This window comes from Vigna angularis, chromosome 1 (genome assembly GCF_016808095.1).
Source record: "Vigna angularis cultivar LongXiaoDou No.4 chromosome 1, ASM1680809v1, whole genome shotgun sequence".
Classification (NCBI taxonomy): Eukaryota; Viridiplantae; Streptophyta; class Magnoliopsida; order Fabales; family Fabaceae; genus Vigna; species Vigna angularis.
The window spans coordinates 57519512-57538697 of NC_068970.1; the positions used below are offsets into that span (position 1 = coordinate 57519512).

The 19186-nt window shown below is 32.1% G+C and overlaps 2 protein-coding genes across 2 annotated transcripts; both read left to right on the forward strand.

Annotated features, from left to right (window-relative positions):
- The first annotated feature begins 2343 nt into the window (after positions 1-2343).
- LOC108325761 (early nodulin-75) lies at positions 2344-3982 on the forward strand. Its single transcript, XM_017558852.2, has one exon. The coding sequence runs from the start codon at positions 2368-2370 to the stop codon at positions 3760-3762; it is 1395 nt and encodes a 464-aa protein (XP_017414341.2). The 5' UTR covers positions 2344-2367; the 3' UTR covers positions 3763-3982.
- A 9642-nt stretch (positions 3983-13624) lies between these two features.
- LOC108331063 (uncharacterized) lies at positions 13625-18041 on the forward strand. Its single transcript, XM_017565682.2, has 14 exons — positions 13625-13769; positions 13886-13994; positions 14108-14245; positions 15027-15131; positions 15835-15918; positions 15999-16114; positions 16272-16373; positions 16653-16766; positions 16861-16917; positions 16993-17059; positions 17168-17221; positions 17329-17403; positions 17496-17531; positions 17701-18041. Exons 1-14 carry the CDS (start codon positions 13750-13752, stop codon positions 17812-17814), a joined length of 1191 nt encoding a protein of 396 aa, XP_017421171.2. The 5' UTR covers positions 13625-13749; the 3' UTR covers positions 17815-18041.
- Positions 18042-19186: the final 1145 nt, after the last annotated feature.

The following is a 19186-nucleotide window of genomic DNA, read 5'->3' on the forward strand; positions in this document are numbered from 1 at the left end:
TTAAGATTAGAAGAACAATTAGAAAGTTCATGTATAAATTTTGTTGTATTAATAATAATAATAATTAAATATATAAATTTTGAGTGTATTGTTAAAGGATAAGATATGTCATCTTGTATAAGTTAACTTAAATGCATTTTTTTAATCCTATGAAATGTTTTTTAAAGATCAAACATTGAGAAAAGTTTGAGGTTGTAAAATGAATAATACTTTAAGTAGGATACTTAACTTCAATTATTAAAGAATTTAACATTGTTTACTTATAAGAACTAAAACTCTCAAGAAGAATTTGAAATTAAAAAAAAAACTAAATTATATTGAAAAAGAAACGTTATTTACTAAATTATATTGAAAAGTTGTTGGTAATAGAAGGGATAAAATTTAGACCTCTATCATTTCAAGCTATGGCGGTGGAACTTCGTTCATGTTGCTGAAAGAAACTTCACATTTTTTATTTATTTGAGGAAAGTACAGTTTAATTTTTCTTAAACTTGCTTTTCTTGATAGAGACTTTAACTTTCAGTTCAGTGTCAATTTTTTTAAACTTTTTATAAATATTTATCTTGTTTATTTCACTTAATCTTTTAAATTTAACCTAATACACTTTTCAAATTAATCTCAATTTATCCTTAAAATTCACTCCATTTGTAAATAGTCTCATACTATAATGAAGTTAATTTACTAAATACTTAATAAACAAAACTTTTCAATTGTTTTTACTTTAAAAAATCACCTTTAAAAATAACCCAATTTAACCGTGCTATTTTACAAGTTTAATAAATTCGTCTTTTATGTATTGATAATGAAATATTATAAAAATTCAATTATAAAATTTTGATAAAAAAAATATTGTAATCGGTAAAAGGAAATAAAATGAAATTTAACCAGTTATATTAAATTAAGAGTAAGTTTTCCCTAAAACCATAGAAATTTTCGTCAGATTATATATTTAAGCCTTTAGAAATATGCAGGTTTACGAGTATAACGTGAATATATCGATACCTTAACTAATACCGAAATGAATATTAACTAAAATTGCGAGTTATACATATACATAAAACAAAGCACTGATATTAATTTTAAAAATAGTAACCTAAAAATACTTTATTTAGCCACACTCTTTCACAAATAATTTTAAAAGAAAACAACAAGAAATAAAATAAAATAAAATAAACTTCTTTTTGGATAAATAGTTTTTTATTAATTTTCAAATTGGTACTATTAAAATTGATACTTTTAAAATTATTTCAATATTTTTTAATTCAACATTTAATAAGTATAAAAAGTTAATCTTCTGAATAATTTTCTTCCTCTGAATTAACAATATTAATATGTCATTATTCTGGTAAATATTTACAAGTATCAACATTAGTACGTCAATATCATTAATTAAAAAATACGAATAACTATTATAATCAATTTCACATAGTTTATTAAATGGCGAGTATAAAAACGACTTGAAAAATTGAACATGTTGTTGATTTAATATTATAATCAACAATATATGTCAACAATATTAAAAAATTGTTTTTTTTTGTGTAACCATGTCCATTTAATATGAAAGGTTTTGTTTAGTTATATTAATTCTTCATCATCAATACTTTTCACTATTCTATAAATCACCTTAGAAAAAATAAAAAGAAAAAAAGCACACATAAATAAATGAATATTATTTCTATCTATAAATGAAGATAAAGACACGTTCACCTCAATTTCCATTATCTTTGGTATGGAAATTAAACTTTGATATTTGTGTATAGTTACACTCCTATCATTATTCTCTTATTTTCTTTGTAAATATTAAATTCTTAGGAATACGTTTATTTATACTTAACTGTTGTTCTTAATGTTTAAGACAATATTAATTATTTTTTCTAATTATATTTTTATTTTTCCTAATTTTTTAAATTAATTTACAATGTATTTATTTAGATGTACAAATAAATAATAATAATTTACAGAGAAAACTTAAACCTGATTTTCGCACAATAATAATTAATCCCACACCCCGACTTATTTCGAGAATAGATAGAACTAAAGCCTATAATTCCATTTCATATTTAAAAATATTAAACATGTTTTTGAAAATTTAGTTAAAATAATTAAAAAATTCAGAATTTGTTTTAAGAAATATTTTAAAAACTTAAGCTAAAATTTAGTAGTATTTAAACTCAAATGAATGGAAAATTCACTCAAGAGAGTAGTTATCAGTTTAAGAATAAATATTGCACCGACTAATTTGTTTACATTTATATTTTTTATTTTAGCATTTATATCGTAAAATAAGTAAAGAATTGCATGTCTGATTATGTCCTATAAATAGTTTGGAAATGTTATGACATTTTTCTTCACCAACAGCTGAGACACATGACTTGTAAACTACACTCACTTCTGTTGCTCCTACTTGGAGTGGTGATTCTCACCACTCCGGTCTTTGCTTCCTTCAAGCCACGCTTCTTCTACGATCCTCCTCCAATTCACAAACCACCCACTTACCAACCACCACTGCCACCACCACCACCACCACCCCACCCTCCATATCATCATCCTCCACCACAATATCAACCTCCTCATGAAAAATCTCCACCAGAATACCAACCTCCTCACGAAAAGACACCACCTGAATATCAACCTCCTCACGAGAAACCACCGTCAGAACACCAACCTCCTCATGAGAAGCCACCACCTGAATACCAACCTCCTCATGAAAAACCACCTCATCAGAAACAACCACCTTATGAAAAGCCACCACCAGAATACGAGCCCTCCCCACCAGAATATCAACCTCCTCATGAAAAGTCACCCCCGGAGTACCAACCTCCACATGAGAAGCCACCACCGGAATACCAACCTCCTAATGAAAAACCACCACCCGAATACCAACCTCCTCATGAAAAACCACCACCAGAATATTGGCCTCCTCATGAGAAGCCACCACCGGAGTACCAACCTCCTCATGAGAAGCCACCACCAGAGTACCAACCTCCTCATGAGAAACCACCACCGGAGTACCAACCTCCTCATGAGAAACCACCACCGGAGTACCAACCTCCTCATGAGAAACCACCACCAGAATACCAACCTCCTCATGAGAAACCACCACCAGAATACCAACCTCCTCATGAGAAACCACCACCAGAATACCAACCTCCTCATGAGAAACCACCACCAGAATACCAACCTCCTCATGAGAAGCCGCCAGAGTACCACCCTCCTCATGAAAAATCACCACCAGAACACGAACCTCCTCATGAAAAACCACCACCAGAACACGAACCTCCTCATGAAAAACCACCACCAGAACACGAACCTCCTCATGAAAAACCACCTCCGGAACACGAACCTCCTCATGAAAAATCACCGCCAGAACACGAACCTCCTCATGAAAAACCACCACCTGTGTATGAACCTCCTTATGAAAAATCACCACCAAAACATGAACCTCCTTATGAGAAGCCACCACCAGTGTATGAACCTCCTTATGAAAAACCACCACCGATTCATGAACCCCCTTATGAGAAATCACCACCAGTCTATGAACCTCCTTATGAGAAATCACCCCCTGTGTATGAACCCCCTTATGAGAAATCACCACCTGTGTATGAACCCCCTTACGAGAAGTCACCTCCAATAGTGTACCCACCCCCACTGTACCACCCTCCATACGAGAAACCACCATTTTACGAGCCACCACCATTGGAGAAGCCACCAATCTACAACCCCCCACCTTATGGCCACTATCCACCATCTAAGAAAAACTAATAACCAGTGCCCAAGATCACATGTTTTGGTCTGCTCAAAGTTAGACCTGTCGTTTGTCGTATAAAGTTTTTTGTTTGCGTTTAGGAAGCACTTTTAATATGTGAAGTACGTACAACCTCTCCTTTCTGCATGCACTGTTTCTTCAGAATAAAGGCTCTACGCCTCTTTGTAATGTATAATTTCAGTTTCCCTTTCATATAAATAAATATTGTAATGTCAATTATCAGTGTTTCTCTTTAAATCTTCTTCCTAAGAAAGATAAAAACATGATTTTGTTCTGTACTTTATCAACTTCATAATCACAGGTGAACTAGAAACCATGATTAAAATTGCATGGCCTGCTTATTCATGTTTGAAATATTTGACATCAATGTAGTACAAACAAATAAGTAAGTGTGTATTCTTGGTTGGCAGCAGAATCAAGTTCAGACAGATTTGGTTTCCACCATAATTTTCTTGCCTAATTTTTATTTAAACATGACTTTGGAAATCCTGATGACGTGAGAGAATATGTGCAACATAATGGGAAATGCATATATATAGTCTATATATATAGTCTGATCTAATTAAATATGACTTAATCATTTTATATATTACACATTGAATTATATATTTACGTATAAATATTAAAATGAATATTATCGTATAAATACATATATATATAGTATGCATATATATATATATATATATATATATATATATATATATATATATATATATATATATATAATATGTTAACTGCAATCAATTATAGAACGTATATGGTTGTTAGATAATAATAAATTAAAAAATAATTTTATAATTATTTACAAAATTAAAAAAGGCCATTATTATCTAGTGAAAACACAATAATAATTATTAATATAAAAATAAATATAAATAATTTGTAAAATAAAAAGTAAATTTATTTATTTATTTTGTAGGTAGTTTTTTAAAATAAAATTAATAAATATTTTAATTTAAAAAAAACAATTACTAAAAGATAAAATTGTAAAAGAAAATGTGAACACCAAGGTGAATCTCGGCATAAATTATTAATGTTTCTATTAAGACTAATATTATTATTATTATTTAATTTTTATTAGATTATTATTATTCGTTATTTGTAATTGTTCTTCTTGTTACTGTTATTATTTTGCTTATTCACATTTTTAATTATTATTATATTCATATTTTTATTAGTTTTATATTATTATTATTATTATTATTATTATTGTTATGTATCTAATTATTCTTGTATTTTTTATAATATAAAATGAAAGATGATAGATATTAAGAAGTGGACTTTAAGTTTATCTCAACCCTACAAAATCGGCTTGTATTGTGAGGTTTGTATCCCACTTGTATATTATAATTTGGCTTTATCTATGATCGATGTGAGACTTTCAACACACCCCCTTCACGCCGAGGTATCAAAGCCATGGTTAGAGTGTATCCTAGCGAGATCTATGTGGCATTTCTATTCCATCCGCTATTGGGCCGCTATCGAACCACCCATTAATTATACTTTCACGCTCGAGATGTCTATACCTCGACGTTAAGGGGTGTGTTGGAAGTCCCACATCGACTAGAGATAAGGCCAATTTATAATATATAAGTGGGTGCAAACCTCACCTTACAAGCTGGAATTTTGGGGTTGAATTAGGCTTAAAAACCACTTTCTAATATGGTATCGCCATGGTTTGAGCCTTTCCTAACGAGATCTATGTGGGCATTTTGTTCCACCCGCTATCGGGCCACTATCGGACCACCCATTAATTCTATTCTCACGATCGAGATGTTTATACCTCAGCGTGAAGGGATGTGTTGGAAGTCTCACATCGATGTGTTGGAAGTCTCACATCGACTAGAGATAAGGCCAAATTATAATATATATAAGTGGAGTGCAAACCTCACCATACAAGCCGGTTTTGTGGGGTTGAGTTAGGCTTAAAGTCAACTTCTTAACATGGTATCAGAGTCATGCTTAGAGCTTATCCTAGTGTGATCTATGTGGGCATTTTATTCCATCCGCTATCGAGCCATTATCAGACCACCCATTAATTTCTACTCTCACGCTCGATATGTCTATACCGACGTAAATGGGGTGTGTTGGAAGTCTCACATAAACTAGCCGGTTTTGTGAGGTTGAGTTAGAGGTTTAAAATCACTTTCTAACGATAGAAAAAAAGTTAAATATATTAATGTTTTAAAAGAGGTTCGTGAACGAATCCATTTTATTGATCTTTATTTCTAAATATATATGAAATTATAGTAATCTCATTCTTCAACCATTGTATTTAATGATTGATTAAATATCAAAACAAAGTATTTAACTTAGTTTTATTTGTTTTTGCATATAAAGAAAAGTGTGTAACTTTAGTAATGTGGTAGTTTTATCAGACCTCATTAGTGGAGGAGTCAGAGAGTATTTTGTTCAATCAAAATTTCAAAGAAAGAAAACTTGTTTTACTCTATAGATTCTTTCTTTTTCCTATTTTTCTTACGATATCAATTTTGAAGGATCAGTTAGAAAAAATATCCTGTCAACTTATTTTATCACATATGAAGTTTGGAAATTTTGTCTTGCATATAGACATTACAAATAAACACTAGTAAAAAAAGTTTTTAACTTGCCCATTACGCCTCGGTTTCAGAAAAACCGAAGCGTATCAAAACGTGGTGGTAATTTTGTAATTTTAACCATATTGTATGTTTCAGTTATAAAGTAACCGATGCCTAAAGAGCATATTGCCTTAGTTTTAAAAGTGAACTGAAGCATATAACCCTACAAAAAGTAATGTAGTCAAACGTAACGTCTAACACCTTTTTGGGAAGGGGGCTATTGCCTCGGTTACCTGCGAATAACCGAAGCAGTAAACCCTGCCACCAACCTACTCCCTCTGAAACAAAACCTTTTAAACTCATGTAAGTCAAATGATACTGCCTCGGTTGTTGGGAACCGATGCCATAATAATTCTAAACTGAAATTTAAACTGTAATAACCTAGTAAATAGAGTATTAGAATTGGTAGGTGTATTAAAATAATGAGACCAAGTATTTTATTTTGAAAATAATTTCACAATATAAATAAAATTTTCTAAACTTATCTCATTACTTAAAACACACTTTATCTCTCTAAAACTCTTTCTCTTTGTTTTCTCTCACATCTCTCTAAGTGTTATTGTTCCTAAGTCATTTGTTTGACGATCATGAGGTGTTTAGACGATCACAACGTCAAGGTCTACAATTCTAGCATATCAATTTCTATCATAGAACAAGTAAATTTCTATTCCTTTTTTACCTGTGAGTTTTGGTTCATGATCGTGCAAAGAAACTATTTTGCATGTATCAATTGATCTTCTTCCTTTGTTCTTGGTTGATCTAGAGTTCTAAGGACTGTGTTCGTTTCTAATTTGGTGTTTCGTAGGTCCGTTTAGAGTTTCTTGCATTTCAAGCAATCAACGAAACGTTCCTTGGGTTGAGTAGTTGTTTTGTGAGGTAAGGGAAGCTAAAACTTGTTCTATACTATTGTGTTGATTTGAATTTAATATATCTATATGTAGAATAAAGTGAAATGCATGTATTTGAATTGGTTGTTCTAGTGATGTTTGAGTTTTAAATGATGATACAAGGTGGTTTGATTGTTTGAATGATTGGTGTGGTATGTTTAGATTGTTTTACTATTATAATTATGTGTTTGGAGGTTGTATTATGTTTGGAATTTGATCTTAAAGTGTTTGAAATAATGAAGAGTGAATTACTTGAGTTTCAAGCTTAAAAAGGGAGGTTTTGGTGAGTGAAATTTAGAAATAGGTATTGGAGTGAGATGACAAATGGTCTAGCACTGTTATGTGGTTAATTGTGACCTTTTAGAAAAGTTAGATGGTTGAAAACTGATATGTAACAAAGGGAGTGGTTCATACTTAAAGTTGTCTAGTGTTTTTGGTGTAAAGAGGGGGTTTTAAGTAGTGAGATTTTGAAACAATGAGTGTAAACTATTTTGGATGGTTGGAAGTTTGTTTTAATTGGTATTAGGACTTGTCTAGGCTATTAAATGATAGAAATATGGTTTAGAATGATTGGAGTCATCTTAAGTTGAGTTATTGGGAGTTTTAGTATAAATTAGAGGTTTTGCATGGTGAAAACTTGAAATTGAGGGGCTGTGAGTATTTTGAGATGTTGGGATGGGATAACAAGTGTTATTGGACTTGGTTAGGCAGTTGGTAAACTGTTATAAGTGTTAGAAAGTGTAAAAATTGAGTTTGGGTAGCTTATAGGAGTGAATTTGGGTTTCAAGGGGTCAAATTGAGTTGTAGCAGTGTTTTCAGTGTTTTCTCAATGTTTGAAGGGTCTTAGGGGTCTTTAGAAGTTGGGGTAAAGTGTGCAAAGTGAGAAAAACATGTCTTGTTCTTTCTAATAGTGCTTGAGCGTTCGTTTCTAGTGGTCAGGGAAATGAACGCCAGCCCTAGGCGCCTGAGTGCCATTGGGCACAGCTGGGCACCACTACACCAATTTCCGGGGGGGGGGGGGGGGGGGGGGGGGGGAGGGGGGGGGGGGTCAGGGTTCTAGTTATCAGTTTTGGACGTTCTTTAGGTCATTTTAGGGACTTTGGACCCTTTTAGAGCTGTTGGTCATGGTTTCAAAGTTGTTTTCTTTACCTAAATGTGAGTATCAATATGTCATGAAGGAATTGTGTTATTGTGTAATTTCTGATGACTTGTAAGGATGTTTTTATTTCTTTGATGTATGATCAGTAGTCTCATGTATTGACATAATATGTAAAGGTGAAGTGATATCAATGGTTTCAAAGTTATAAAGGCTAGTTGCAAGGTGGAACTTCTTGGTTTGGTTCAAGTGTAGTAGAATGAATGCATGTAGCTTAGTCTTGGGGTTTTCCTGACGCTCTAATGGTCATACATTCTCATATAGAGAGGTTTGACGCATGTGGTGAGACTAACAGGAGGTCTTAGTCTAGGTGCTTCCAGTATGGCATATGACGCGGAACAAACTAACCTTGTGATGTGTGGTAGGGTGAAACCCAATTGACAAGAGCTTTACAAAGCAGTAGTGGCCACCACAAGTGCATAATCTGTCATAGCTTGACATTCATTCTAAGTCTGGACAGTCAGTTTAGGTCTTTTTATGCTAAGATGTTTGAGTTGATCTATACTATCTATATGATTATTATGTTTTAACTTATATGATGTACTGTTTTTTAATCTAGCTTATCCTTTTGCTTTTGTTTGTGTTTGTTGTTATGTTTCCTTGGTTTGGTTTGGCGATGATTATCTGGTGGGTGTGAGCAGAGAGTGATGAGATGTCAATTGAGCAGACTATTGGTGGAGATGTTTCCGATGTTCCATTACAGTAGTAGTAGATTTATTTGTTTTTTTTTTATTTTGTGGTTGAAATGATCATTCTTATATAGTTTTGATATAACTATATTATATATAAAATTTTAAATTTATAATTATTTTAGATGACTATAAATTATACTTTATAATCATTTCTCTAACCGATCTTTTATATTAAACACGTGATGACTATTATATAATATTATGTTATATTTTGAGATGTTACATAAATCATCTTTCTTTCTTTTTTATAGTCAGTACCAATTTTATAAAATTAAATAAAATAGTAGTCTCACACCACATATAAATTTTATGAAATTAAATAAAATAGAAGTCTCCCGCCCCATAATTTTGAAATATATGTTCTCACACCATTTTTATTTGACTTATTTTTATATAACTAATTACAACTAAATTTTTTAATATTAAAAAAATATTGTTTCTAATTAAAGTGAAATTCTTTGAGCAGAAAAATAAAAAGTAACTTTAAAAGATTAAGTTAAGAATTCAAAGCTGGTTTTTTTTATCTTGAAAGTGTCAATTAATTAGTGTTGTTTTTTAATATTTTATAACAGAAACAACTCATTATTAGAGTGTTAATAACTCCAAATGTATTGAAATGTTAGATATTATTGAGTGAAAGAACAGAGATTACAAAATATAATTGACAGAAGTAATATATATATAAGTATTTTTTTTTATAAGGTGAAACGTACATGGTGAGGTGACAGGTCGAATTCGTTGGATGCGTGGATCCTTTCGTGCAAGACGACAACAAACCTAAAATGAAAAATAGATTTTCCTTTTAAAAAAATTGATAGGGAAAATAAAAAGTTAAAGTGAAAAAAAAAAGGAAAGAGAAAATGAAAACAAGTTTAATTATCAGAGTTATGTTATCCATCACGCATAAATTTCCACTGCAGATTCTTTATAAATATAATTATTTGAAACAACTCTTCAATATTTGACTTAATATTTGGAGTTGTTTAACTTTTTTTTTAAATGTTTCACACATATTCAGAATTTTTATTGAAATAAAATTGTATATAATTTTTTAATCCAATACGACTATATATTATATTTTTAAATTAAGTATTGAAGAATAGGGTAACAAAATATATCGAGCCGCCTAACTTACTTATCCCAACTTTATTTTTCGAGCCAAAATTTTATTTATTTTTTACTGAAAATTTAAAATGGGTTAACCCGCCAATTTTTTTTACAAGAGTATACTAATTATGTTAATTTATTATTTAAATAATTGTATCGTTCGTTTACTAAAATGTTAAAACAAATACTTATGTGATCGTTGTTTTGAAACCGAAATGTTAGCTTTTATATTTAATTTCTATCTTTCACAGTCAGCAAGACTCGTGGATCTTTCCTATTTTGTGTAAATTTTTCTATAAAATCAAATTAATTCTTTTAATTAGTTACCCAGACAAAGAAACAAAATCATTAGCTATCTAATCAACACTCGTACTTCCTTAATTTGCATTAGCGAGAGGCTTGACTTTGTATATTTTTATTGTTATTACTTTTATTACTAATTAATAATAAAAGAAAAAGTAAATTATTTAGGTGAATAAATATAAATATGGATATGACTTTACACGGCAAGATTCAAGGGTGCCGTAAAAGAAAAATAGTTGAAAAGTGTGACTTAACCATTTTTCCGCTTGAATTTCCTCGGGTGGTAAGTATCCGTTCAGATCTTACTGTGCAACAGATGCAGATGAAAGCAAAAAGAAAATTACAGCAAATAGTTGTTATAAATTCAAATATTCGTCTCTGTTTAAATTTTTTGTAGTAATTTTCTCAGAAAGAAGTTGCACGGCAAAACAACACACAGAGAACAAAGTGATAAAAGCAAAGCGAAATCGGTGTTGGGTTCGGTGGTGTTACAAACCCAAAAATGTAAGAGAGAAGATTCCAAAGATCACTGTTCCTTCTTTTTCACCATTGTTTCTCTCCTCCAAGAACTCCATAACTACCACCGCCATTGCCGCAAACCTCAGATTTCGGTTTCCAGTAACCACTCTGAGTGTTGTTTTTCCTGTTAAAACACACTCTCTTTGCCAGATCTTGCTTCCAGATTCAGGTGCGCTTCTCCTTCTCCACTCTCATGTTGTCTTTTGCGGTTTTTAGAAATCGTGTAACATATATTATTCTGCCACTTGCTGTTATTTAATTTTCCTTTGTTGTTCCTTGTAATTGGGGAAAATGACACATGGTTACTTAATCGCGGAGTATTTTAGGGATATTCCTTGGTTGCTTATACGTTGTTTGCGGTGGTTATAAGGAGAAAATCAGCACGTGATATTCTTGCTTATGGTTTATTTTGTTTTATTTCTTTTTTATAGAATTAGGATGAGGGAGTCAAACGTCTTTATAATCGGAGGATTCAAGTTGACAGACTCTTGAAATTCTGGGGTTATATGGAAGAGGGAAGAATTAAGCTGATAATTGATGTGACTGAGGTATTTAGATTGTGAAAAGAATGTTTCCACGTGATTTAAAACAATATATGAAGTTGTTTGAACTGTTATTTCATTAGGTACGCATACCATTAATGCAGTTCTAGTATTAATAAAGTACCACTAATACATGGAGAAGTCCATGAGATTAGTAATGTAGATATGACTCAGAAGACACTTACAGTTTTGATATTCGATGTCTGCCCATAGAGTTGAAGCTTGCTAAGGTCTTGGCTTGTTACCTGTAAACACACTGTAAAACAAACCTGAAAGTTTAATGTTTCCCCGTCAGAGAAGTTGGAAAGACAACATTGTTGACGAGGCATTGAAAACATTGAATAACTGCTGGAGAGACAACGAGCATATGACTAGATGGTCAGATGGGATTTTGAAAGCATTAAATAAAAATGGTGGCAATCACAGACTGATGGTGAGATGGTCAGAATGCGGCATGGCCAAGGAAAAAGCTTATGATTGAGTGTCAAGAGAACTGTTGTAGAATATTTTGTGCAAGAAAGTTGTGTGCTCATATTTGGGCTGTATAGACATGTATGTGGGGTAACTAGTGTGAAAACATCAAGAGCTGATATTATGGTTTTTCCAATAGGAATAGGACTACATCATGATTAAGGCTAAAGTCCTTACTTGTTTAATCTAATCATGGATGCTTACTAGGGACATACAAAGACCTATTTCTTATTGCATGGTTTGTGCGGATGATATAGTGTTGGTTGGAGAATCAAAGGAAGAACTCTCAACTTAAACATAGGAAACAAATTCTACCTGCTTAAGTAGGAGTAAGGCAGTATATGCATTACAATTTTAGCAAATGACAAGAAGAATTGATGTGGAAGAAGAAGATACCATACCACATGTTTTTAAGTTTAACTATTTGGTATCAAAACTACAAAGCAATGGAAAATTTAATGAGGATGTCCTAATAGGATACAAGTGGGATAACTAAAGAGGAGAAAGACATGAAGGGTTATTTGTGATCTCAAAGTACCTACCGAACACAAAGACAATATTTATCATATTGCTGTTGATCTGACTAGATTTTATGGTTGTAGACGTTGGACTTTGAAGGGACAACTTGAGAAAAAGTCGGAGGGGTAAAATTGAAAATGTTAAGAGGGATGTGTGTCCATACAAGAAAAGACAAAATACCAAATGAATGTGTATGAAGAGAGATTGGTTCAATACCGACAAAGAAAAAAATAACGTAAAATCAATTAAGGTGGTTTGGAGTCTATTGAGAAGAGTAGAATGTACATGTACAACAAAGGCCTCAAAAGGCACTAGTATGAGTAGATTGTATGATTTTTGGTCCTAGTAAGAGGAAAGTAAGATCAATAACAAGACATATTTGGGGAAGTTCTCAAGAGGAATCTCATGGTAAATAAATAACAAAATCAATTAAGGTGGTTTGGTTGAAGTCGTGGATTGAGAGAAGAGTTGAATGTACATGTACAACCAAGGCCCCCCATAAGGCACAAGTAAGAGAGTAAATTGTATATTTTTTGTCCTGGGAAGAGAAAAGGGAGATCAAGAATGGATATTTGAGGAAGTGCTCAAGAGGAATCTCATGGTAAATAACATCGTTGAAATTTTTGTCTATATTCAACATAAATGAGTGTTCTGTAGTATCTTAAGATACTTGAAGAATGCTCCAAGAAAGGTTCTTTTTTTAAGAAAGAAGTATCAACGGTCAAAGCCCAAATTTTGAGTTCTATACGAGGGGGGTCACAAGTTTTTCTTTATTTTTTTATCAACTATTTTTGATTTGATTTTGTAATAAATCTGTTCAGAATCAGATTTGAATAAAATTATGATCTGATTGTGGCTGATAGGCTATTTGTTACTTCTTCATTACAACAGATTTGGTTTCCTATTTATGTAAGGATATTCTTTTGGCGATGGAGGGATAATGCATCTGCAGTCTAATATTTTTTGTCTCAATCTCAACATGGTGTATGTTCCTCTTTTTTTGGAAACATTTTCTGGTTCCATTCTGTAACACGTTTAGCTGGTTCTTTGTCCTTTCTACAGGGCCTGTTTTCTTATAACAAGTATCTTTTCTCCTTACATGGGGGATGCGTGCCCTGCTAACTAGTGAAGAAGAAAAGCTCTTGTGTATAGTTTTATGACCATACAATCAGAAAAGCTTGGATATAATGGGGATGAGTACACGCAGGTCCAATCTTCAAGGATGACCAACTTTGTTTATGTTTGTCATTTTAAGAAATTTCAAATGTGCAAGTTTACATCAGAAACTCAGTTCTATTGACATTTGCATCTTGCTGAATGCAGTTCTACCAATAGGAAACCAAGTGATAGTATGAGACTTATTGTGACAACTTTTGTTGGAATAGTTTTTGGATTCTTTATTGGAGTGTCATTTCCGGCATTGAATACAAAGGTGCAAACTATACCTTACTGTTAGGCATACCTCGTGCTTGAGAATTTGATGGTTAAATATAAACGTTTTTGAACTGAATAATTGAACTCTAATGGCTTATTAACAATTTGCAGTTGAATCTCCCATCCAGCCTGCTTCCTGTCATTGACCTTTCTTACATTCAAGAAAAATATGCAGTTCATGCACCTGCTTCTGTGAAAAATAATAATGGCGACTCATCACAACAGCAGTTAATAAATGATACGTTGAAGGTACACAGCTCATGTCAGCCTTGTTAAGGGCATTAAAATTGCTTGATGCAAGAAAGTTAATATCTGCATAACTTCTTTCACTGAGAATGAAAAAGATGTAATTGAATAATATAGTTGGAACAGGTTTCAAAATCTCTTCAAAGTTTATGCACATTATTTGTTGAATGAAGGATAGTATAGAAAGTGTAATGAGTTAGTGGGCAAGAACAATGAAGTAAATTTTATCAATTAATGTCACTTTACAATTATAAATGAGGTTTTGAGAATCATGCTTTAATGGGTTGTAGTGGATAGGCTCTCCAGATGAAATAGATGGAAACTTGAGTTTCCCAGTATTCCGTAATGTAAATCTTCCTTTCAGTCATACAATAGACTGCTGTCTTGAGTAAGTTTGTTAATTCAGAAATTATTTAACTCAAGTTAACATATGTTTGGACAAGCTCTCTCGCTCTGTTTCTCCCTCTCTGTTTGACACCCACAAACTATTTTACCATCAACAATCTAGAGAAGTTGAAATGTGAAAAGTCAAATTCCTTTCTAGAAGAAACAATGTGCTTTTATTAATTGATAAAACATTGATTAAAGTGCAAGGAAATTACTGCTATGGCGATGTTATAAAATTGGAAAAATTAAACAAGATCAAACACAAAACAAGAGGTGCAGAAAGGCCACATGATTCATTTCTTTGTGGCCTTCGGTATGATTTTGGATAATACAATATTGGGAAACTGGTCTATTAAAGTCTAATGATCGCTGCAAATTTCATGATTCTGTTTTGCAGATATGGGTTCCATCAAATCCAAGAGGTGCAGAAAGATTACCTCCTGAGATTATTGAAGCTGAGACAGACTTTTATTTGCGTAGATTGTGGGGTCAGCCCAGTGAGGTGTGTATCCTAAAATAATTTTCTTATTATTTTTATTTTTCATTCTTTCGTTGGGAGCATCAGGGGGTTAAAACATAGAAAACACGTTCTTTTGCATGCATATGCTTATAAATATTAATTAAGGTCCAGTTACTATTGTTAATAAACTTGTTACTATTGTTAATAAACTTGTTACTGAAGACTTCATGCGTGTTTGATTTCCCTTTGGATTCTCTAGAATCATGCTGAGATACATTTCATATATGTTTGAGGAAATTATCATGGTTTAGAATTGATTGAGTTGAAACAACTTTGGATAGTTTTTCAGTTGGATAAAAAATTTATACTGAGTTTTAATACTAACTAGTTTTTATAATAAAAACATCCAAACATAAATTAGGCCACTTCAAAAATCAATTTTAACCGAAATCAATTATGGAAAATAAATTTTGTCCATGTGCATCCAAACCCAAACTTATATGTTGTGACCAGATATTTGTTTTGATGAAGGAAAATTGATGAAACTCCTCAATTACAAGATTGAGATAATTTGCGAAAGAATGTGTCTAGAAAACTTATGTTGCTTGCCACATGTGCATTTTTCTTCTAGCATGATTTTTTTGTTTGTTATTTGGCCCGTCTGTAAAATTTTGAACTGGAGAGGCCCCTGATGCTTGTATTGCGATATATCATACTGAGCATTGGATTAAGTTGCTGTTTGCAGGATTTAACCATGAAGCCAAAGTACCTTGTAACTTTCACTGTCGGTTATAATCAGAGATATAATATTGATGCAAATATGAAAAAGGTAACTGTTAGTTTGTTTTCGTGTTTCTGATGATTAAGCTTCTGTATGTATCTTTAAAGTAGTTTCGTTACTCGGAACAGTTTTCAGAGAACTTTACAATACTTCTATTTCATTATGATGGCCAAACAACTGAGTGGGATGAGTTTGAGTGGTCAAAGCGGGCAATTCATGTGAGTGTTCGCAAACAGACTAAATGGTAAGAATCCACCGTTCTCAATCATAACTATTGGATGCCAAATCTTCAGAGCTACTTTTACCATTATTATTGTTTGCCTAGCTAAAACCAAGTGTTCTGGTAATGCAAATATTTAATTACGTGATGATATTAAGCATTTAATTGTTTTCCCTTCCAGGTGGTATGCCAAACGGTTTCTGCATCCAGACATTGTGGCACCATATGACTATATTTTTATATGGGATGAAGACCTGGATGTTGAACATTTTAATGCAGAGAAGTGAGTACTTAATATAATATAATTCATAGTTTAATTCTTTATATCTGTGTAATGTTTTACAACATCATCTGATTACTTGTTAATTTTTCTAAAAGAATTGTCTTTAAGTTTGTTAGTAATAATCTTACCTTTGGAATGTGGTAATATGTGATTAGATGACAGTGTTTGAAATTTCTGTAACTGATAATGAATCAAAACCAAATACGTGTACTTTTATATACTTTAGGTTTAATTTTTATTTTACTCATGAAGTTTGATATGCTCTAATTTCATCCGCAGATACTTAACACTTGTGAAGAAGCATGGATTGGAAATTTCGCAGCCTGGTTTGGAACCTAATAAAGGGTTGACATGGCAAATGACAAAGAGAAGAGGTGATCGTGAAGTTCACAAGTAAGAGAGTACTCCAGTGCTAGTTTTCTTCTGGTACATATTATGTATAAGAATGTGTAATAAGTTACTGTTTACATTTTGTGATTTCAATTAGAGAAACGGAAGAGAAACCAGGATGGTGTAGTGATCCCCATCTGCCTCCTTGTGCAGCGTAAGTATCAATTACAATATTCTTGCTGTATGATCTATTAATACCAAACGGTATCTAATGTTGTTACCCATGCAGGTTTGTTGAGATTATGGCTCCAGTTTTTTCACGTGATGCATGGCGTTGTGTGTGGCATATGATTCAGGTTAAATGTTTACTCTTTTTATTCTTTTTTTCAAATATCCATTAGCTAGTTGTTCAATGTCTGTTTAAGCGCTCTTTAATTACGAGTGTACCATTCTGGGCATTTCAGAATGATTTGGTCCACGGGTGGGGCCTGGATTTTGCTCTTAGAAAATGTGTTGAGGTAAGTCTGTTGTCTCATCAATTTATCAAAATTTGATTTTCTTTAATTGCAATTGCTATCCTATAAAAACCCTAAACGTGAAACAAATATCTCTTACTTTCATGTAGCCTGCGCATGAGAAGATTGGCGTTGTTGATTCTCAGTGGATTATTCATCAAAGTGTTCCCTCACTAGGGAATCAGGTAATTGGTTTTCCATGGTTATTGATGTTAGTCTCATTAGTTGTACTCTTATTGCCGATGTATGATATGCATGTTTTTCTGTGTTTTTTTAGGGAGAATCAGAATCTGGGAAGGCACCATGGCAAGGGGTATGTTATATTATACCCGTTTCATACAGTTTTATCTCTCTTTCTCACATCTATATAATGTTTTGCTTGCATAGTTCTTGAACATTATACTTGTTATATTATTCAAATACTTCGATTACTAAATAGTAATATGCATGTTGATGAATCATGTCCATGGTGTTGGTGGCAGGTGAGGGAAAGGTGTAAAAAGGAGTGGACAATGTTCCAGAGTCGGTTGGCAAATGCAGAAGATGCATACTACAAGGCCGTGGGAGTAGACATGTTCAATTCAACTACTCCTTAACGACAGAACCTGACTTGTACACATCCATCACCATTGTTGAGTTCGATTTTGCATAATATATAGTTTTTTTCTTAAGTTTGGAAGTTACTTGCACTTGTAACTCAGAGTCCTAAACAACAGTTCAACGTGGGATTCCAGTGTTAAAAGTTAGAGAATTAGATAATATACGTAAATGAAACTTACTGTAAGTAGTGTATTTGATTATATAATATTCTTTGTTTTAGGAACCTTTGCTTGCAGGGAATACGAATGCAATACCGTATAAAGGTATACACAATTTGGGTGTGATAAGGGAAGCCCTTTACGTAGTTGAAACGGAAAATAAGTTAGAAAATTTATTTGTCAAAATTACAAGTTAAATAGGAAGGAAAGTAGTAAACTGAGAAGAGATGGAAAGTATAAAATGTTAAAAAAATGCACCTGAGAATATATGTTTAATGGATACAGATAAAGTATAAAATCAATTAAGTAAATAAACTTTTATCTATTATGTTTTCTAAGAATATATAATTTATTTCTTTTATGCTATAGTTTTAATGAAAAAAAAGGGTAGTAAATCTGAAAACGAGTCTGATTATGTATTGTCAATGTTATTGCTTTCTTTTTATCATTAACTAATAAGTAATGCTAAATATAACTTACAAACTCATACATGTTAATAAGTTAAAAGATTTATCATATATGTTAATGTTAATTTTAATTTGTAACTACTAGTTATATACTGCTTTAAAAAATTGTATTCAAATAAGTTAAGAAACAGTTTCCTACACCTCATGGCAACTTAGAGTAGATCTTTTCTCAGACTTAATAGTCAAAAGAAAATTCTTAATTTTCTTCGTAAATAACTATTTAAAATTTGATATTTCTATTTCAGTTATCTGGTATCGTTTCTTTTCTTTATGTTTGCAATGAAAGAAAGTCTTTATGCTTTTTGTAATGAAAAAAACATGTATAACTATGCTTTTCGACAATTTCGGGTGGAATTTCAACCGAAAATGCTTTTCTACCTTTTTCCTGCGATGGTTATGCCACGGATTATTCTTTTAGGTGCGTAAGATTTTTTTTCAATCATTATTTTTTGGTTCCACTTTTTTTAGTTATAGTTACTCTATTTAAGGAACTTTTAAGACTATGGCATTTTCCTTCTTACTTTTCTCTGCTCAAGTTTCCCAAATATTGACACGTTTTTGGATGGCGTGTTGGCACAATTTATGGTTCACCCTTTGCTAAGGAATGTCAAACTGAAAATAGTTTATTAATGTCGTGAGGGAGAAACACACCCCAAAACATGTTTTACCAAATCAATCACTTTGATTGGTTGGTAAACAGTAATATTAGTTATTGTAATTTCCTATGACCTAAATTTCAGAAA